A 22,538-nucleotide genomic window follows, 5' to 3' on the forward strand; every position below is an offset into this window, starting at 1 on the left:
TTAAAAGAACACGTTTTAGGAAAAAATGTATTGGCCATTAGCATTAGATCTGGGGACAAAAGATGGTCAGAGGGGCCGTTTGGCACTCACAAACTTCATATTGAGCTCTCTTTTGTAAGGGAAAAAAGACAGATTTCAAACAAAGTGCCTGAGATTTCATCACCTTGCACACAGGTTTGTGGTGGTGCTTGCTCTCTGGCCCCACACCTCTCCCAGGTCGATCCTGTCTATGGACTACTCTCGGAAGAGTTGGTATTGTGTGCCAGTCATACCCGGATGCCCAGGTCACGGACAAGCTTTTGTGGGGCTCATTAACTGTACCTCCTAAATCTGTCATTTTAGTATATTTTCATATACTGGTGTGTGTATGTGTGTGTGTGTGTGTGTGTGTGTAAGTGCACAAGCACAGTGTGCAGGAGTGAGCATGTGGAATTCAGAGGACAACTTTACAGAGTTAGTTCTATGCCTCCCGTGGGTTGTAGGGATCAAACTCAGGCCATCAGGCTTATATGCAAGCACTTTACCACTGAGAAACAGCACTGAAACCCACTGTCTTTTAAATATATTTTAACAGCATTCTTCAAATTGTATTTGGAAGAGGGAGGTGTGTCACCGCACAGCTATGAAAACCAGAGAACCCGTTCTTTCCTTCCACCATGGTATCAGGGACCAGACTGCAGTTGTCAAGCCTTGTGGCAAGCGTCTTTGCTCACAGAACCGTGTCAACGCTCCACTCCCGAACATTCCTCTGTGTTCTAAATCCACAGCGATTCTTTAATATAACAAAAGAGACGGGTCTGTTTTATATAACATATGAATTTCATCTTCTGCAGTTTTTCAGTACATTTTTTAAAAAGTTGGTCATTCGTCTGCTTTCGGATTTAAAATAGAGATTGTGACTTACATTTGGTTGTTAAATAAGGCTTGGAGTGGGAGAGAAAAGCCACTATATTTGATTCTCCATTTTTGCTCATGAAATATGTGTCCCCAGGAGGGACTGGCTTGGGGTATAGCATGCTTCCTTACAGAATATGGAACAAAGGCTAAGCCACGTGGGCCCCACGTAGAAGATCTGAGTTCAGTCTGTAGGTGGTCTCAGTAAGCGAGATGAGGGACTGGGGTGGCAAGGAAGACGTTGCCAATGAGTGAGAGAATGAGCTCTCCTGAGGCCCTTTAGAGGATCTCTGGAAAAAGAAGCAGGTGGGCATGGGAGATAACTGAGACCCGAGAAACTGAACATGGAAAGGAACGAGCTACAGTGACTACCAGGAAGCAGATAGCAATTGCCGTGTACCGTTTGACCTTTAAAAGTGGAAAAAGACGAATTTAAAGGAAATTCATGTGTTTTTAAACTCAAGCTTTTCTTAGAAACTCACTTTTACTAAGATCTAACCTTGTGACCACCAGAAGGGTCCTGTTAACTAAGAGCTGAGGGCCCACCCTGGAGCCTGCAAGGTACCAAGAAACATCAGTTGTCAAGAGCCGTGGCTAGGAGGTCATACTAACATAGGGGACTCTACTGATTGTTTTAAATGCAATAGTTTAACATTTAAACTATTCTATGTTGACTTTAAACTTTCCATGATTGCCCTTATGTGATTCTTTCCTTGTAGAGGTTGGGAAAATGACCCCCAACTAAGATGGGTATATACAGAAGTCAGTGTTGGCTCCCATGCTAGGATTCACTTCTAGTGTGTTCACTAATGCGGAAACCAAAAACCCACAGAAAGCTCATGCGCTCTGGTGCTCTTAGCTTCTTCTGGATGGTGCTTCGCAGAAACTCCCACTTCCGACTCTGTTTTCACAGTAGTTGGTAATCACCGGAGGAGACAATGTTTATCATAGAGGAAATGAAATATTGGAAAATATTTGGCTTCCTTTTTCAGGGAGTGTGGGATATAAGCCGCCTTTCCCAAGTGCAATGAAGCTTGTGGTTTATCACACACATGAACGGAAAGGTGAAATGAATGTTTTTATCTCACGCTGTCTGTTGGTATTTTGGGTTTTTAATATTATTCCTGCTTTTCTATTTTAGAATCAAAATAGATGAATAATATCCTTGGGGAAATAACTTTACCTTCTTTTATTACCCATGTGGAGCACTCTTATTGAGAGTTCAATAAATAAGAATATAATGATATGGCCCGACCTCTGAAGAGTTATGGTTTTTTTCCATCCGAGGAGAATGACTTCCCTGCCAGGCAGCCTCTCCCATAACTGTCTGAAGTGTGCTGCCCTTTTTCCCCTTCCTCGCAGGAGCGCCTTCTGCTTTCCCTGCTGCCAGCTCACATAGCCATGGAGATGAAAGCTGAGATCATCCAGAGGTTGCAAGGTCCCAAAGCAGGCCAGATGGAAAACACAAACAATTTCCACAACCTGTACGTCAAACGGCACACCAACGTGAGGTACGGTGCACACCAACGTGAGGTACGGTGCACACCAACGTGAGGTACGGTGCACCGTGCAGGCCCTCAGCGGCACGGGGAGTCGGGCGTCACATCACACAGTAACTGCCTGTCCTTTGATGGTACAGTGGGGCCCACTCCTCTTACCTTTCTGATGTCACTCGGAACCTTCACATTGGGGTGATATAATTTGACCTGCTTCATTCATTGGGTTGATACATAGTTTGTAAACTTTCTGTCTGTGATGGAGAGGAACAGAGAAGGAGAGGTGGATGGTGAGGTCTTTTTCTGAGAGCCCCCACAGTCAGACTGCAATATCATCAGTATGAGTGTGCATGAACTTCTTAGACACAATGGCCAATCCTTCCAGATGTGTTTCCTGGCTACAGAGCCTCCATGAAGCCAGCATTCCGAGGAGGTTGGATTATTGGGTCGACCAACTAGTGGCAATGGCCACAGGGGCTTGATGCAGATCTTTATATTTCTCATGGCAATAACTGCTTTGTCAAGACAGACATTGTCGTAAGTATATTCCCCAGAGAGTCATCCTTAGAATTATAGTGCTCGGAAGCCAGCAAGCCAACACTATGGGATTCTAGGCAAGAGGGAAAATGTACGAAACCTCTATTGCCCCTGATGTAGAAAGTGACCTGTAAGGCCCCTCCCTTCAGGCTGGGAAGGAGACTCATTCCTTCATCCCCATCCACAAGCCACCACATGGCAAGTGTTCCTTTCTTTTCCTCTCCATCCAGGTCCCTCCTTCAGGAATTTGTTCTCTCATCCACCATTGTGATGATGCCAGGCTTTCTGTTAGTCCCCACAGTCCTCTGCACATATACCCGGCTGTGTCTGCTAAGCTTTGGTGATATTCTTTAGTGTCAGGGAAGATTCTTGAATCATACTTCAGTATATTCGGGACCACAGATATGTTTAACTGAACATGACCTAGATGTGGGCCAAAGCCTCTTCCCCAAATCTTGACTCTCAACCCCGGCTGGGAAGCATCTGCTAGAACTGGAACCCAGTCTATTCTCCAAATCTGGACTCTCATCACAGGCTACTGTCTCCCGGGTCAGCTGTTTTAAATCAAAGTTTTGAAATCCGAGATGAAGCATACACTTTACTGAAACTTAGATACATAGCTCATTTGGCATCAAATCTTACAAAAAGGTACCCAGAGCCAGTGGCATGCAGGACCCAAGTATAGGCATAAATAAGTGGGCAGTAAAAACTCGTTTCACCAGACAGTACCTAAAGGAGAAACACTGGTGACAGGATGGAAATCGTGGAGAGAAACATTGAATGGGTGAGGGAGAAACTAAGTCTATTTAAAGAAAGTTATGGCCCATTAAGCAATAAAATTGTTTAAAAGCCCCGTTTGCCTTTGGCTGTGTAAGCATTTCATCTATAAAGTTAAAGAAGCAAGAAGTTAACATTTCTGGTGTCTGGGGGTGTGCCATTCAAATGCTTCCTCTCTCCAGCTTTCTGCCACCCAAGCTACTGCAATCCCCCTCCCACTGCAGGAGCTGATTTCAAGGCATTTATTTATTTGGGGAATCAAAGCCTGCAAAGGAAAGCGTGGAGGCATAAGCAGTCACTGGACATCTTGATGGACACCGTGGCACCCTCAAGCAGTGAATAAATCCCTTATACCACCTGTATTACTTGTCAATTTTTGTTTACCAGAACACCCCAAATTTAGTGGCCTAACACAGACATTAGCATCTCACAGCATCCGTGGGCTAGAAGTTTAAGAGATATTTGTCCAGATGTTTGAGGCTTGCACTCTGCTGTGAAACTCAGGCCAGGTGTTAGATACAGCCGCCAGAGGACCTGCCTTCTATGTGGCTCCTGCCCTCCGTGGATGGTTCACATGGGGTGTTAGCTAGAGGCCTCAGCTCCTCTGGTCCTCACCATCAGATGCCCGGACGTCCTCACCATCAGATACCCGGACATCCTCACAGCATGGCGGCTCAATTCTGCCAGCACAAGGAATTCGTTGCTGGGCATCCAGAGAAATCAACTATTTGCCTCCTAGTTCTGCTTTGGTGTCCATTAGAGCTGGGGCTTATTCCTACTAGTAGCGGTTCCTAGCACTGATGAAAATAGTGATTTCTTACCGGGCGGTGGTGGCGCACGCCTTTAATCCCAGCACTCGGGAGGCAGAGGCAGGTGGATCTCTGTGAGTTCGAGACCAGCCTGGTCTACAAGAGTTCCAGGACAGGCTCCAAAACCACAGAGAAACCCTGTCTCGAAAAACAAAAAAACAAACAAACAAAAAAAAAACGTAGTGATTTCTTGATCTGAGGACAGCAACTGTTGGTGGCCTTCTGACCCTGGATTGCCTTTCTCTGGATCTTTCCCAGTCGTTCTTAAGCAAGCACAGACAAAACATTTGAAAACAGGGCTGGAGAGATGGCTCAGTGGTTAAGAGCATTGCCTGCTCTTCCAAAGGTCCTGAGTTCAATTCCCGGCAACCACATGGTGGCTCACAACCATCTGTAAGGAGGTCTGGTGCCCTCTTCTGGCCTGCAGACATGTATACATAATGAATAAATAAATATAAAAAAAAACATTTGAAAACAAATGAAAGCAAAATAAAAACAAGTGTGTTTTTGCTTAATCCTACGTATCATTCGGTCTGAAACTACATCTTTGCTACATAGCTCAGGACACAGAGAATTTTTCTTCACTGTGATTGGTTTCCCTTGTCCTCAACTTCCTACCTCTGGTGTGAATCCCAACCAAGCCACAGACCTAATTAATACCAGCTTCCCCAATCCAGATCTCCTGTCTCCAGATCCGTGTAATTCTTCTGTTCCTTGTTGCGTTGACCGTGCAGGCCCCTACTGACAGAACACGTCAATCTTCGTGTCCATACAACCTTGATGTTTCCTTTTCTTCCCGAGTTTATCCTCATCTGTGAATGAGCGATATTGTCACTCTTGAGGCTCCCTTGTGCTCTTTCCACTCTCCCAGGACTTCACTCTCTTTGTAAGACGTGGAACCCAGCCTGTGTTCATTCACTGGCGGGTGACTTAAGGCAACGACAAAACTAACAAAGATAAAGTGGTCTTCTTCCCGGGCAAGCTCACGATCCGTCTGAACCTAGATTCCAAACACAGTTCACCCAGGAATTACCCTTCAACATCAGTTTCTTCTCTTGGATGCTCCCTGCCAAAATCTAATCAGTTGCAGTGTGCGATTCATCTTCCGTCTGTGTCTGACCATGTCTCTCCACTGCTCCCCACACAGACCTTGCTCAGGCTCCAATGGCCTCCCTGCTTCCACGGGGCACTCCCAGGGTGACCTCTGTGATAATGATTCTTAGATCATCCTCCCCCGACCCCATCCCCATGTGAGCCTTTAGTGCAACCTTTCTGATGCTGCAGCCCTTTAATACAGTTCCTCATGCTGCGGTGATCCACCACCAACCATGAAATTATTTTCTTTACTACTTCATAATTGTAGTTTTACTGCTATGTATTGTAATGTAAATGTCTGTGCTTTCTGTTGGTCTTAGATGACCGCTGTGAAAGAATCATTTGACCCCCAAAGGTGTCACGGCCCACAAGGTCGAGAACTGCTGTCTTAGAGCCTAACGATTCCTTTACGCGGTTTCTGATACTGCACCACAGTCTCTGCTTACTCTTTTCATTTCTCTATTGAAAAGCAAGGGACGCAGCCCCGCTGTTCATATTACAACACTGGGGGTCACCTATGATATGTATGGCCAGCCTACCATGGGGCTGCTTTGCCCAGTTCAGGTTCTAATCATCAGAAAAGCTGATGTTACAGACGAGAAGGAAGTGGCTTCACCCACCTTCACCTGTTCCTTTCCCAGAGTTCTTTGTATCAGGTGCTCCTTCTCTGAGTGAGCAAACTCAATCCTTCCTCTTGGAACATGGCTCAGCTTCTGCCAGCCATTCCTCTAAAGGGATGGTGGGAGGAATTAGGCATGGTTTGAGAGATCATGTGAACAGAACAGAAAGACCAGTCTTTTCAGAAGCTTGTGGAAGTCACCTGTCCCCCAACAGAGGAATGCATCTCTCCCGGGATAAAGCCGCAGCCTGTGCTTTACTGCAGAGTCCTGTCCTGATCTGGCTGCCGTGAAGATGATTGGCACCACATAGTTTTGTTTTCGATGTGCTGAAATGGGCACAATGTTTTACAGTTTGACCACTTCTAAGGGAATAGTTCTTTGGGAGGAAGTGTTCACAGAGCTTTCCCACTGTCTTGATCATTTCCATAACCTTTTCCTCATTGTCCATGGGGTTCCCATCCCCATAAATCAACAAACCCCGACTTCCTCCCCTAACCCAGCACCCGCCACTCTGCCTTCTGCCTACAAGGGCTGCTTTAGTCTAAGGCAACATGGAATGTAATCACTTAACATTTGACATTTTGTGCCTTCAAGTCCAGCATTTCCTGGGATTTCGTTTCTTTCCCAGGCTGACTAATATTACAGTGTATGTATAGATCGCAGTTTCTCTTCCCATATGTCCACAGATGGACTTTTGGGTTGTTTCCACCCCGCCTTGGGAATAAAGCAAATTCAGACATTCACGCATCAACATCTGCTGGAGTCTTTAATCCCACATCTAAATCTTGTTCTCGGGGTTAAATTTTTCAGGAGCTATCATAGTGTATTTCATAGTGGCTATACCCATGTACGCTTTCACCAGCAATGCACAATGGATCCAACTCTCCACATGGCTGCCAATTTCCACAGTTTGCTTTTTGGGGTTTTGCGTTTGTTTTAATAACCTTCCTCATGACTATTTCTACTCTATGGTACATCTCAAGCCACAACATCTTCACTAAGTGACTGTTCAGACACAAAGCCTTCGTGACCATCTGGACTGAGCTATTGTATGCGAAAGGGTTGATGCACACACTGGCACACATCACTGGTTATTCTTGGGGCAACTCACAGTCACCCCCACTGATCTGCACATATGCAAATGAAGCTGTCACATCCAAAGAGTGAAGTTCCCTGGACGCTCACCTCCCTGCCTGCCCGTTCCCTCTCTCCTAACAGTCTGCCGTTTCCCTTTTCAGTATTTAACAGGAGTCACCTTTGAACACTCACCGGTGTCTTGATTTGTTTAACATGTCACCCCAAGTGAAGTCTAAGCCTAGAGTAAAGGATGCAGGATCAATCATTATTCCCTTTTAGAAAGGAATATTATTGCTTTGAATTTTTTTTCATTTGAGTTGGTGCACACGGGATTGGACTTTAGCAGCTGTTGCTTCTACTGTAGGAGTTTGTACAGCATGAGTCACATGACAGTTCAAGTGGGACCGACATTCCACTGGTCACCTGGGTTGCATGAGTGGGAAGGCAGGCATGGGGGAAGACCAGAAGGAGAGGGGGAAGAAGAAACGAAAGGCCTGGAACTAGACCAGTATGATGAGGCAGCTTGTCTCTTCCCACTAAGTCCTCAGGGAAACTGCGGTTGGATATGATGTATGAGAGAGGAATAAAAAAATAAATTAAAAATAATTTTTAAATGCAGCACTAGAAAAATATTTAAATGGTGATGTATTTCAAGGTTTATGCATTTCCTGTCCAGGAAATAGCATATTTCTCATGAAACTACTAAGTACAAAATATTTACACTGTTCTAATAGGAAATTGCCATGACTCATCTTTACAATGTAATATAGACTTTTAAGTTCTCTTCCCCACCTGTTCCCACAGCATCTTATACGCTGACATCGTTGGGTTCACCCGACTTGCAAGTGACTGCTCCCCTGGGGAACTGGTCCACATGCTGAATGAGCTCTTCGGGAAATTTGACCAAATTGCAAAGGTGGGTTTCACAGCGAAGACATATAACATCCGGGCGCATTTTCTCTCCTTCGAGAACGTTTGCAAAACCTGTTGGTTTTACTTGCCATATCCAGGAGGATGCCCTGGCATGCAAGTTCTCTGTGTTTTCATCTATTTTTAGCGGTCTGCTTACATACAATTCTACACTCAAAATAGTGAGACTCTCTTGGCAACCCTGTGCCCCTTGGGATGTTAGGGAGGCATTTCCACGTGAAGGTTTAATCATTCTCTCTTCACAGAGTTACGTAAGATTCTGGAAAACCCTAAGGTATGTGGTGTGCCTTGTGTACGAGCCCTTTAATCACTGTTGCCTCACTTTCATCTTGTAGCCTCTGTGCCACTTAAACAGACACGTCAGTTCACAGTCGTGCTGTGAGTGTGTACATGGAAAATTTCACAAAAACCTAACCTCGAGCTGGTGAAATGTGGGTGGAAAAACATTTCCTTTTTTTCCAGCTCTTTGCTTTTCATTACATGTTTCTTTTTAGCCTGATTTTGTCTCTGAATGGTTTCCCAACACCCTTCATTATACCTACTAGTATTCGTTACTTATATGCACAAGAGTTGCTCTGCGTGGGTCGGTCATTTTTAAACAACTGCCAACAATGTCTACAGACGAGGGCATGGTCCTCTGTGGCCTGTCTCCCCGAGTATGCTACGTTATCATGTGCATCAGCTCCCACTGGGAAAGGAGGTTAACATTTCAGTGAGAGAATAGCTCTGCCTCACTCCTTTTCAAAGGAAAATGTTGAGTTTTGTAAGTTAACATTTAAAGAAAAAAAGAAAGGGTGAAACTTAATGACTTGAATTCTCCCATTTTTATTGCGTTGCCTGGTGAGGTTAGGTAGAAGAACGTGACCGGAAGCAGCATCCCTCATGTCCACATGATCATCTCTATGCTGTGTGAACCTCTTAGAACTCACATCTCCCTGTCCCATAGGGATCAGTCATGCTGGAATAAAGCCTAGTCTTCAAGTGTGATTTCATTGTAACTAGTTATATGTGCAGTGATTCCATTGCATGTGATAGATACAGGCAACAGGAAGTGTGTCTACAAAAGAATCTGGAACGGCACACTATTCCCCAGAGTAGGTGGATACAGTGTGACCTCCTCTCGGAATGTCTGGGCTTCTTCTGAGTCCAGTCCAGCTGATGTGGTCAAAGACAGGATCCATTCTAGATGATAGATCATGACGTATGTAAATGACATAAATGGAGCACCGTGAACAAGCAGCCTGCCCAGCCCATTGAATGAATACTGGGTAAAGCAAGTCACTTAAGCCGAGCAGCTTAAGGTCACAGCCAAGCACTGCTGTGAAGCACCAACATTCTGCAGACGTACACTAGCCGGTTAAGAAGTGTGCAAGAAGCCTGACTAATGAGTAATTTGCTTTTCTCTTGTTTATGACACTGCACTGGAATTACTAAATACGTCATCATAGTGCTATAAATAAGCATGAAAGTATGTCCTAGTTTATGAGCTATTAGTCAGGAAGAGACACATGCCGAAATGACCTCGGGAGCTGAGTCAGCAGGGCCGGCAACAGGTGCCGTTCAGCAAATGCGAATCATTGTGAGAGCACCGTGCAAATGAGGTCTTCCGCTTTCTTCTTCCAGGAGAACGAATGCATGAGAATTAAAATTTTAGGAGACTGCTATTACTGTGTTTCCGGACTCCCTATATCTCTCCCCAACCATGCCAAGAACTGTGTGAAAATGGGACTGGATATGTGCGAAGCCATAAAGTAAGTGCATCCCTCGGAAGCACTGCTCTTGTGCAGAACGGTTTGGAGTTGTATTTCTCACCTGCAGCTATTTCTGATTTCCATGCGCGGGCACTAACTGTACACTTAAGGATAAATATGAGGAAACAGATCTCTTGGCGTGAGGAGTCCTCAGTCCAGAGAACGGCTAGTACCAGCACTCAGGGGCATTGTTATCAACCACTGGTTTCAGAGAAACTGAGTTAATAATTTGTTGGTTTCTGAAGTGATTCAAACAAACTCCTCTCACGGGCTCCACATTGATTCAAACAAACTCCTCTCACGGGCTCCACATTGTAAATTACCTGTTGGTCTCAGGTATGATGGATGAGGGGATAAAAACAGTTTGCTTTCTTAACCCCCCAAGAATGGGTGACAGCCTTGGCATCTCATCCATTCTGGGAATTCTTTGTTCTCTTTCTCTCTTGCACAAAGGAGCAGCATTTGTATTCCCATTATTGAAGCATGAGTCAGGAAGTCTAGTGAAGGGTTACCCTTTGGGGAAACCACTTATTTTTTTTTCACATCAGTAGTCCATTTCGTGGCAATTTTGGCATGCCCTGGTACCATCATTATGCCACGCCCCAGGCCATTGTGAGATGCTAATGCTTTGCTTTACTGTGACGAGCGATGGGAACCATCTGTTTTCTGCAATGTGCTGCTGTCCATCTCTGTTCTCTTCCTCGTTTCCCCTGGGGGAATTCTACCCAAGCGCTGAGATCATCTTCCTGGACACTTCTTTTGTAATAATATCTTAAGTAATGAATGATAGAAGCCAACATTGCCCAACACTTCTATCTCCACATCAGGGGAGTTCTTCACCGGCCTCTGTCAACAGTCATCAATAGTCATAAAATATCAGAGACAATTTTTAATTGCAATCCTCTTCATAATATATTATTAAAGCCTTTAAAATTATTTTCCTTTTTAATTAAAGAATATATTCAGTTGATAAGATTTAACCTTATGATTATTTCTTAAAGATCCATATTTGAGCAGAAGTTATTAAGCTCCCAAATAAGTTATATTGTTCCTCTGCCAGCAGAGTATGTTTATCAGGGGCATGCACATTAGGAATTGAAAATGGTATTTGAAATGGGGTCTGATGCTGCAAGACAGTGATATGCAGACATCTGGGTTCGAACACAGCGGGACTTCATGCACATGGATCAGTTCTGTATGCATGTTAACTGAGGACATGAAAACAGTGGCCCAAATGCCTTGTCACTACTGACCACTCCAAGCAGAGCCTGGAGCTTTGGGTCCACTTCTGGAGTGTTTAGGAGATGCTACCCTTCCTCTTGCTCCAAAACAGCAGATGGTGGTCCTCTGCCATGGGAGGGTCTATGGTACATTGCCCAAAGTCTGAGAGGTTGAATAATAACATGCAGGGAGATTTTCTGTGCACCAACGGAATAAAATGACATTAGTGAGCTATACACACTTCTCCCCTCTTTAGGAAAGTGAGGGATGCTACAGGGGTTGACATCAACATGCGTGTCGGAGTGCATTCTGGGAACGTCCTGTGCGGTGTGATTGGTCTCCAGAAGTGGCAGTACGATGTGTGGTCTCATGACGTCACTTTGGCCAACCACATGGAAGCTGGAGGAGTCCCCGGGTAAGACAAACCTTGAATTTCTCTCTTCAAGCTGGTGGCTCAATTCGACATGTCAGGTCAACCAGGTAATACCGGCTTGCAGAGTTTTAGATGGCTACTCTTGCCTGAGTTTGGTATCATAACCTGTGTCCAGTAGCCTCTTGCAAAAATCACTTGGCCTTGTTCAAGTGCTAGAGGCTTACTTAGAATGTTAAAATATAAATAAATAAACCTCTAGGCTTCCTCTTTAGCAACACACACACAAACTCAAACACCAATTCTACAAACCTCTGAAGCCTTTATCCAAGCATTGCAGATACCACATAGTAAATTCTACACCTTTCTTTGTTTGCGGATTTACAAATGTTGATCAGAGCTGTCGTTGAATGATGCAGCGCAGGCTTGGCATCGCTCTAGAACTTCTACATCTACAAGCAGTAGACTAAGTCCCATAAGCAGCCGGAGAATCCACTTGTGGTTAAATGTCAGCCATGTGACTCCCACATGTGAGGGCCGTGATTCCAAGGCACACAAGAGGAAACACTGAGGAGGAAATCCACGCTTTCACACAGCCGACACTTCTGCTCACAGCCCAGATGCAGATTTTGACAGATACTCCCATGAAAATGCATTATCATCCAATATTTTCTGCTGAGGTTCGCCACACCTGCTGTGCAGGTTTCTGTGAGCACAGAGGATCTACAAGTGTTGGTGTATTAGGACCTCTAGGTGCTGTTCTTTACAGTAATGGCCAGTCCAGCACAAACTTCCATTGAAGTCAGTATTTCAGAGGACACACTGGTTTTCCTTCACTAGAAGAGAAATTATTCCCCAAGCCGCAAGCAAACAGAAAATCTTTCTTTACATCTCTGTTTAAAATTCCATTTCAGACGCGTTCACATTTCTTCAGTCACCCTGGAGCACTTGAACGGGGCTTACAAAGTGGAGGAAGGAGATGGTGAAATAAGGGACCCGTATTTAAAGCAGCACTTGGTGAAAACCTACTTTGTAATCAACCCCAAGGTCAGTACCACTCTACAGTGTAGATAATTAGCTCGTTATTTCTGTGATTGGGGAGCAGGTAGTGAAAACATCATTGCAGGTGATGCTTTTAGCTAAGAACTGGCTAAATCTTCACCCTCAAAACCACTTTAAATGCAATCAATGGCTTGATTATAAAAGACGTTTTGCAACAATGAATTCCAGTGCTTATTCAGAAGACAGTTGAAATGTATTGTCTCTCTCCATGTGCTGATGGGATGGATGAAGGGTGCCGGTCAGGATTATTATAGAGGTCTGTCCTGTTGCACAGCGCCACCTGTGAAAGGCTCTCTGTGCGCACAGCCTTGAAACCTGTGAGTTAAGAAGAAATAGAGATTCTTAATGAAGTCATCAAACATTAAAATCTCATCAGGTGAAGTAAGATAAGTGTGTGGAATAAAAGGGAGAAAGTTTTTCAGGATTAGCAAGTAAATCTCACAATTCATTTGTGTGAAAATGTAGATACATACAGACCTGCTTCCTTGTGTGCCAAAAGAGCCCATCACCTGAGAAATAATCAGGCAGGGAGGTACTGTCTGTCTCGTCTTGTGTTCATGCCGCCTGTTAGAGGAGATCCAGGGACTCAGGGCTTTCAGCGCTGTTCATTTCTCTCAAATTCCTGCCAGATGGGTATCATCATCCATCATAGGCCCCTACGCTCTGGGAAGTGGTGTAACTGTCTCCAGGTGACACCACTGGTAAATGGTGAAGAATGCAGGGATATGGGCATCCAAGCCATGTCACCCAAGTTCACAAAGTCAAGATCAGATCCATTGGCATTTGTCTGCCATGGCTTCCCTATAGCCCACACTTGCAATTAGTTTCACTGTTGACCTAGAGGTCAACACGAGTATTATGAATGGGAAGCAGTGGATAAGTGACAGGAAGATATGTTCAGGCCAAGAGTCACAAATTATAGGTACATGCGGCCACAACAATATGACCAGTGCAGCCAAACCTAGTTATAAAACCACCAAAACAAACTAGAGCAGATCCAAGTTCGGCTGAAGGGTTGGTTGACTTCATGAATTATCATCCACTAATATACCTACCACTTTCACTGATTGAGTTTTGCTACGTAGAGAGAAAGCAATTGACTTGGTCCAGTGAAACTGGAGCTGGACCAGGAGGGAGGGGAAGGTTGGAGTGTACCAGTCGTGATGCTGTTTCTCCTCCCAAGGGAGAGCGACGGAGTCCCCAGCACCTCTTCAGACCCCGCCACACCCTAGATGGAGCCAAGATGAGGGCATCTGTCCGCATGACCCGGTACTTGGAGTCCTGGGGAGCAGCCAAGCCCTTCGCACATCTGCACCACAGGGATAGCATGACCACAGAGAACGGGAAGATTAGCACCACGGTAAGCCTGCCTCAGAGAACGGGAAGATTAGCGCCACGGTAAGCCTGCCTCAGAGCCATAGGCATGGTAGGAGGGCTGTGGGCTCCTCCTGCAGCAAAAGATTGGGTATCTCCAGCCAAAATGCTTGTCTGCAGTGATGGTGACCTCTGAGTTCACGGGGCCTTTGAATCCAACACAGAGCAACTTTGCTCTTTGACTCCATAGCCCAACATATCATTATTTATACAACTGGCTGTGACAAGACTCTTTAACCAAGTTCTTTTTTTGTCTTATGAGGTAGAATACCATGAGCATTTTAACAGGAGTAGATGTGAAGGCAGATGGCTGCTCATGGGCATGGCCAGGACTGCTCCAATTCCAGATGGGCAGACTGTTATAACAGCGGTGCCTGCCCCATCGCTGTGCGTCCCTGTTCTGGTTCCAGCCACAGATACCAAGGTCCTCACCATGGGGACTTGCGCAATAAGATGCAGAAAAGACTATGGAAAATAGATGTAGAGGGAGCAGGAAGAGTGAACACAGTTAGATGGTTAACATAGTCCCAACCGTTATTTCAGTCCTAAAACCACTTCCAGTTCAGATAAAATGCAGTCTTTCATGATTTTCACTGGCTGAGAAGGAGCGTGGAGATGTCAGGTGGAAGGCGAATTCCCATCTGTCCTCTTCCCCAGGCCTCAGAGTCTGGCAACAAACCCTTAAGTCCAGCAGGTGGGACCTACAGGTTAATCGCGTCTGTTTCTACAGCTTCTCTACAGTTCTTACGTTGTCTCTTTCATTTTTGAGATTATCCTATAATCACGTCATTCCCCTCCCGTGTATCCCTCCTTGCTCTCTACCAAACCCATGGACTCCTTTGTCATTAACTGTTGTTCCACACCTAACTTAAAAATCAATGTAAAGCAGCAGAAGCAGAGGAGAGTGTGGGGCAGGTCCCTAGAGTCCCCTTCTAATGGGCAGGGGAGATCACAGCGGAGCAAGATAAATGAATAAGGTTCCTTCAAGTACAATAAGCCCCGTGAGGAAGGTAAACTTAAGTGGATCAGGGAGTAAATGGTGTCTGCCCTAGGCAGATGAGCGTGAAAGTCTCAGGGGAAAGAACAGAACAGACCGGAAGAGCAGGCAGGAGGGCAAGGTCAAGTCCGTCAGAGGACTGAGTGCGGTGTCTGCTGGGAATGGAGGAGAGGCGGATGTGACTGGGAGTCGTCAACCATGGCGAAAGGAAGCTGTCTAGGGTGGGAACTGAGTGTGGCGGCTGCTGGGGAGAGAGGGGAGGCGGGTGTGACTGAGAGTCATCAACCATGGCAAAAGGAAGCTGTCTAAGGTGGGATGACAGGGTGAAGAGTTCACGTGACCCTTTCGGGGTGTCTTAAACCAGCGAGGATTGCGACAAAGATGTATGCTTTGGAGTGACAGAGCAGGACTTCAGAGTCCCCAAGGCAGAGCAGTGTCCTCTCCGGCTGAGACTGCAGCAGACACCGTGAGAAGCACACTCACGGCCATCCTGGAAGGGGGAGCAAAGGAGACGTGATGGTGGCATGGGTCTGCGCCCCCAGCGCATCCCACAGCTGGAGAATGGTGATTCACTGAGATGACCGCTGCATGGCAAGTCGGGTTATTTAAGATGGAAAATTACGACCTTTCTGTAACCACCATCAAGTTGGCATCTTCTGCATACTTCCATCCGACAAGGAAGACCATGGGCGGTTGTGCAAGTCTGAAGCTGTCGGAACTGGAGACTGCAGGTGGCGTTGGGAGCTGACGTCAGGGTGACATCATCAGGAGAGGGGTCCATTGTGGAAGGCCTGCAGCATCCAGTCCCTTAGGGCACTTAGAACAGGCATCCCCGACTCCTGTGTCCAGTTGCCAATTCATATCAATGTTCCCAGTCACAAGAAGCGTGAAGCCAAGTTTGAATTTACTGTTCCAGCTTTTACGTTAATTCCACAGTGTCCCTGTGGTCTTTTGGATTTTGAACTCTTGCTACTATTACGCAGTGTGATATCTACCTGCCAGCCCTAACCCGTGTCTCCCTTCCACTCTTTCTGGAACTTCCAATTGGTCATGTGATATTTGTTCCATCTGTCCATTGTCCCTTGAGTCCACACATTGAACCCGTGGTGCCATTTCTTACAACCTGGTTAAGTGGTCAGTCCTTGGATGGACAGTGAATGTTTGGAGCTCCTCTTGTGTTTTAAAGACTATCTATTATTTGTGTGATATTTCCAGGTGACTGCAAGCTTACAACAACTCTTTTGAGGGCTTCTGGGGACCACCATTTAAACTGAAATCTAAACGTTTCAAGATTGCAAACTTTTAAAAAGCAAGATCATGCTGTTACTCCCAGCACCCCAATGTCCAATGTTTGTGCATTACACCAACATTTTAAGTGTTTATGATAAGCCCTCTTCCTCATATGGATTATCACGTAGTTACTTAAACCATACTCACCACGATAAAAGAAGAAACGCGTCCCATCTCAGGATCATCGCCTCCTTCTTCCTGAGAGATGCTTTTGACACTAATTGAGTTTCTTTGTTTTTAATTGCAGGATGTGCCAATGGGTCAACATAATTTTCAAAATCGCACCTTAAGGTAGGGCTTGTCATTGACAGTTTAATTTCTAAAGGCATATTGCTAGTTATTTATCTGAGAGTAATTATCGTCAATTAGAGCTATTTCAAAGATATCTTCCAAAAGAGCAGCTCCTATAAAGAACCCTATCAAATTACTGCCAGCTTCTAAAAATAAGAATATTAGTGTCTTGCTATTAGGCTTGAGAGGGAGCGCGGGAGAGAAGGAAAACACCACCTGCTCAACTCTTTGCTGGGGATAGAGTGTTTTCTTGAAATCCCTCTTCCTAATAGAGATAGAGTTTTTAAAAACCTGAATTGTTTTACATTTTTCAATTGCTACTTAGAATCTATGTGCTGAATCCCAAAGGTGACCCAAGCTGCCCACCCTGCTCAAAACGGAAAAAAATCCTTTAAGAATTTTCTCACGCATCCTGCCACTATCCACAATAAAATCGTATCTCTGTCTTTTTGTTTAACTTTATGTGTGTGAGCATTTAGATACATGTATTGAGGTGCACTACATGTATGTAGTGTCCATAGAGACCAAAAGAGAATGATCGAGCCCCAGATGGTTATCGCATGGGGGCTGGGAACACAGCCTGGGTCCTCTACAATAGAAACACACGCTCTGAACCATGAAGTCGTTCCTCTGGGGCTCACTACATTTTTGACCTCACACCCCTCTGTCTTCCATTTTACTCTAATATTGGAATAATCAATGTAAAATATTGGCACAACAGTTAAGGCAACTTTCCTTTTACTACAAAGAGACTGCCTTTGACGTGTACAAAATGGAAGAAAAATGTAGGATTCAACATATTTCCCTGTAGAATATGCAGTGTGTCCAAGTGCAAAGTAAACACACCTGTCAAGCCCGTTTGTTTTCCCAGAACCCTTCCATATGACTATTGCAACTAACTCTAATTTGTATTCTTGCAAATTTGAAATTTTAGCATTGAAGTGTAATACTTTCTTCCTTATGTTCTGAAGTTGATAAAGCTCTTGTGATTTTTTGAAACATGTTTTTTCATAATCTGTGCCACGTTAAAGTGAACTTAAAGTAATCTTCAGAAGATTATACGGTACCTCTGTGTCTCTAAGGTACCTTGAGAAGGCATCACCTGCCTGAGGCTGGTGGTGTGCTCACATGTGTATGAACAGCCCCCCTGAGAAACTTTCACTCTCTGTATTCTTCACATTGGAGCTCAGTTTCAATGGACAAGATAGAGTAGGAAATGCTTCATAGGAGCCCAGCACCGAGCAGGGAGGTGACTTCTGGGATGAGCGTAACGAGGTGTCTAGTGAAGGCCATGCTACCATTTTATCTCAAACACCAGAGAAAATCCAATTTCATACCAGCTGTGTTCCCGTGGGGCAGATACTCTTGCATAATTGTTATGAAGTGAAAGAACCTGAGACACAGGGGAACGGGAAGATGCCAAGAGTCTCATGACTACCAGAGCTGAAGCCAGGACTTGACATGCCTCCAAAGCCCTGGTTGGTTAGGAAGGTCCCTGTGTACACTTGTCCCCGTTTGTCTGTGGTTCTTGACCTTTGCTGGCCTCTAAGCATGTGGAGAGAACACAGCTTTTGAGTCAGACTCAAAGGGCTTCCTCTCACATCTGAGCTCTGTAACATGGCCCCCTACAAACTTCTCTGAGGTTTTTGCCTAACCAGGGCACTGACTTCTCCTGATGTCTCCTGTGCCTCTGTAAGTGAGTTTGCTAAGGAAGTGCATTGGACAGATCTGAGAAGGAAAATCCCTAGATGAGTATTGACGCATTGGAAAGAGGGATTGGAGCACAGAGCGGTGGGGAAACTGAGCTCAGTGTCAGGGGCCAACGAAATGACGAGAAACCAGAACTGCTGAACCAAGGGGACAAAGTCAATCAATAGGTGTTGGTGAGTGAAACCACCAAGGTGTATAGGTGTATAGGTATTATAGGTGTACAGGTGTTATAGGTGTACAGGTGTTATAGGTGTATAGGTGTTATAGGTGTACAGGTGTTATAGGTGTTATAGGTGTATAGGTGTTATGGGTGTGTAGGTGTTATAGGTGTACAGGTGTTATAGGTGTATAGGTGTTATAGGTGTGTAGGTGTTATAGGTGTACAGGTGTTATGGGTGTATAGGTGTTATAGGTGTGTAGGTGTTATAGGTGTACAGGTGTTATAGGTGTACAGGTGTTATAGGTGTACAGGTGTTATAGGTGTACAGGTGTTATAGGTATACAGGTGTTATAGATGTATTGGTGTTATAGGTGTATTGGTGTTATAGTTGTATAGGTGTTATAGGTGTTATAAGTGTATAGGTATTATAGGTGTATAGGTGTTATAGGTGTATGGATGTTATAGGTGTATAGGTGTTATAGGTATATAGGTATTATAGGTGTTATAGGTGTAGAGGTGTTATAGGTGTATAGGTGCCTTGTCCTCTCCATGGTGGAGGTCACACAAATGGGAAATCTGTGTCTACAGCAGGATCATTATGCAGATGGTCAATTGAAATTACTCCTCAGAACCTGTACTTGGTGACTGCTTCGCATTGCATTTAACATGGTGAACCCTGCACAGGCATTTTTCACTAACCCTGAGCAGATTAACAGAGCCAACACCTTAGCTCAACCGCTCAGGAAATAGGTACATTTGCCTGTGAGCCCCAAGTTAACAGTGCAATTTCCTTAGACTTGGCCAGACTGTGAAAAAAAAAACCACTGAAGTAAAGTCCAGAAACTCCAGCCTCATCATGGAATTTGAAAATTTAAAAGAGGGTCTAAGTACATCACTGGGAGCCTGTCAGTGAGGGTGCATGTCCACACCAGGTGATTGCTAAAGACCTTTACTTTAAAAAAAATTATGCAAAACGGATGGAGGTGAAACTTGGTGGTAGAACACAGGATGATTCTCCATAAGGCACTGTGAGATCCCAGTACCAAACCTAAATAAAATAGGACCAAAACCAATCTGCCTTCTACAAATGGATTTGAAGTTGGTAAGATTAAACCTCATAATTGAATTGGTTTGATGTGTATAGTTGGATCACTTCATGACTTTTTTTTAGAATGAAATCTGCACTTGACCTTTTAGAGAGTGGCAGAGAGAGACACAAAGTCAAAATCTAGAGTGTGAGAATATACACATCACTGTGTCTCACTGATGGTTCTTTGAGATTTAATTACAGATAAATGATAAGTGTGACATGCCATATTTGTTAGTGTTCTTATCTATATATATGGGCAGATAGGACCTCAGAAAAGTGCCAGTGTTGTTCCAGATTAGATCTACCCATTTAGTACTGAACCATCTTGATGCATGTGTCTGAAGACAGGCATGACCTCATTTAAACTGGCAAGCAAGGGCCAACCTATGCTTTTAATCTTTCCAGTGGATATTTAACTTTTAAAATAGATGCCAACCTCACCATCTCCTTTATGCCATTCTCATATGAATTACCTGCCTCTCAGAGTAGGGAGGGCACTGTTAGTTGGCATAGTTCACTTAGGAACTATCTTTTTTTGGCTTAAGGTCACCTTCCCCAAGACAAGTGTGGTAATCTTTAAGTCCACAAACAGAAGCAGGCTCTCTGTGGGTGTGACTTTTGCCAACCACAGAATACTTACTTTAAGCACAACAGTTATACTAAATATATTGTATGAAGTGAATCTTTGAAATGTCTAAACAAAGACTAGCTTTGCAAATTCTTGGAAACTGGCCGAGAAACTTCAAATACAGGAATGACTAACATAATCACATTTCTCTAGGGTTATTTCTATAGCCAGTGTGATTTAATCCAACTGGGCTGTAAGTGGAGAGTTAGGACATCACTTAGGGAAGGAAGATCTTTTTGTATTAAACACCACGTACTCTTGGTGGTGATTTGACCGTCCAGTGAGTGTCACAGAAGAGTAAGTCGATGTGCTTCCCACCATAAGCATTGTGGTCAATGTATTCAGTCCACAGGTGAGTATATGCTTTGTTACCATGAACACCAGCGTGATATCTACCTTCACACTAGCATTCTCACTCGCAATGTTTCCTTTTCGTATAGAACTAAGTCACAGAAAAAGAGGTTTGAAGAAGAACTAAATGAAAGGATGATCCAAGCCATTGATGGGATCAACGCGCAAAAGTGAGTGTTTTTATTCTCAATCGGCTTATTCCAAAGTCTAATGTTTTAATGCAACGGAATATTTTCCAAGCATCTTCAGCCCAACACTGCCATCCTTACAATAGCAAACCCGAATGTCTCAAATGGTTCATCAATTTCCCCCAGTGCCCTTCGTAGTAGGTTCTGTTAATAGGATTTCTGTCATGCTATAAAAAAAATAAGTTCTGCCTAAAAAATAGCCACCCAGTTACTTAGCAACAAACAACATGGCGAGGAGTCACACAGAGAAAGATCTGTGTCAGTTCGTATACTTGGCTTTTATTTTTTATTTTTTAAATTACATGATCTCCTCTCTTCCCTCACCTCCCTCCAGTTCTTCCCATGTATCCTCTTGCTCACTCTCTCAAATTCATGGCCTGTATTTATTTGTTGTTACATATTTTAAAGTTAGTAATTATGGAGAAACTTAGATTTGTTGTGAAACTCATCTATGTCATAAATGAACCCACCTGTGCCACAGAGGACTTTGCTGTGTCATGTAAAGTCAGCTATGACACAGGCCCTCATCTATGTTACAGAGAACACTACCTGATTCATGGGGGACTCACCTGTGTCATGGGGACTCACCTGTGCCATGGAGACTCACCTTCCTCAGCCTCTTCTCCCTTGATCCCCATAAACAAATTTCTATTCTAATGAATCCAGTCACTATGGAAATCACTGTGGAGGTTGCTGACAAAATAAACTAAATATATGTCCATATATGATCCGATTATGCCATTCCTAGGAATATGCCCAAAGGACCCTTAACTCAACAGATGACAGCAATTCTTCCACATAAATCTTTATTTTTAGCATTTCTCTTGAAAAGTTCATGGTTTTTATTCTTTTGAGATGAGAAAGATGATAATAAAGGATTTGGGGTGAATGTGAATGAAGCGTGGGCATGGGCTTCTCCTCGGATGGATTCTCTTTTAGCTGTTTAATTTGGCTAACTTTAGTTTGAATTTAGTATGACGATTATAATATATGACTTTTTCCCAGAAGGGCCTTGTGTGACTATGCATGTTACTTTTATTGATCTGGCTACATTTTTAGCCATTTATAGTATCTGAACTAGTCATTGGCATTTTACACCAAAATAATACTCAGTTTGGGAGGATTTACGTCCAAGAAAGAACAATGCTGGTATGTTATTTTTTGTGAGTATCTCCAGATGCTTGGTTGGATGTTTGATGTTTTCTGTCTTTCTCGTTCCCAGGCAGTGGCTCAAGTCTGAAGACATTCAGAGGGTCTCCCTGCTTTTCTATAACAAAAACATAGAGAAAGAAGTAAGCCATGTTTTCTCTTAAAACTATATGACTTCCTTTCTGAAATAGTAGTTTTGATTTCATTCATCAAACTGGGTGGATATTTTTTATATAGTTTTCAATTAAATACTTTACTAATACCTGTCTTTGAAACTTTTATTGAATTTGTTCTTTGATGGTTTCAGACCAATGATTTCAGACCTATACCTAAGGCATTCTGATTTCTGCACCACCTCGACCTGGGTCAGGACCACCTGGCTCTACTACTCCCAGACACTCACACCTTTCTTTTTGCCAAATTCTTTCTCTGGCCCTCTGGTAGTTTTGCACATCTGGTAGTAAATGATGCATGGCTGAAATTCAGAAGGAACAGGGAATGTAATCACTAATGTTTGACTGTTCTGAGTGTGAAATTTTCTCAGAAAAACTTTTAAAACAGTGGTACTCAACCTTCTGGGTATGCCGCAACCCTTTAATGCAGTCCTCCTGTTGTAGTGACCCCCCAACCATAAAATTAATTTCATTTCTACTTCATAGATGTAATTTTGC

At 44.0% G+C, this 22,538-nt stretch overlaps 1 protein-coding gene across 1 annotated transcript in view; it reads left to right on the plus strand.

The window, feature by feature from the left end:
• Positions 1–22,538, plus strand: part of Adcy2 (adenylate cyclase 2) — a 325,945-nt gene that overhangs the window by 228,146 nt on the left and 75,261 nt on the right. Inside the window, exons 5-13 of the mRNA XM_057789671.1 lie at positions 2,257–2,405; positions 8,110–8,221; positions 9,859–9,986; positions 11,464–11,622; positions 12,492–12,624; positions 13,823–13,999; positions 16,548–16,591; positions 20,620–20,700; positions 21,941–22,010. Of these exons, the coding sequence (XP_057645654.1) occupies positions 2,257–2,405; positions 8,110–8,221; positions 9,859–9,986; positions 11,464–11,622; positions 12,492–12,624; positions 13,823–13,999; positions 16,548–16,591; positions 20,620–20,700; positions 21,941–22,010 (1,053 nt within the window). The remainder of the gene's footprint in view (positions 1–2,256; positions 2,406–8,109; positions 8,222–9,858; positions 9,987–11,463; positions 11,623–12,491; positions 12,625–13,822; positions 14,000–16,547; positions 16,592–20,619; positions 20,701–21,940; positions 22,011–22,538) is intronic.

The sequence above is a fragment of the Chionomys nivalis genome, chromosome 15, assembly GCF_950005125.1.
Source record: "Chionomys nivalis chromosome 15, mChiNiv1.1, whole genome shotgun sequence".
NCBI classification, from domain to species: domain Eukaryota; kingdom Metazoa; phylum Chordata; class Mammalia; order Rodentia; family Cricetidae; genus Chionomys; species Chionomys nivalis.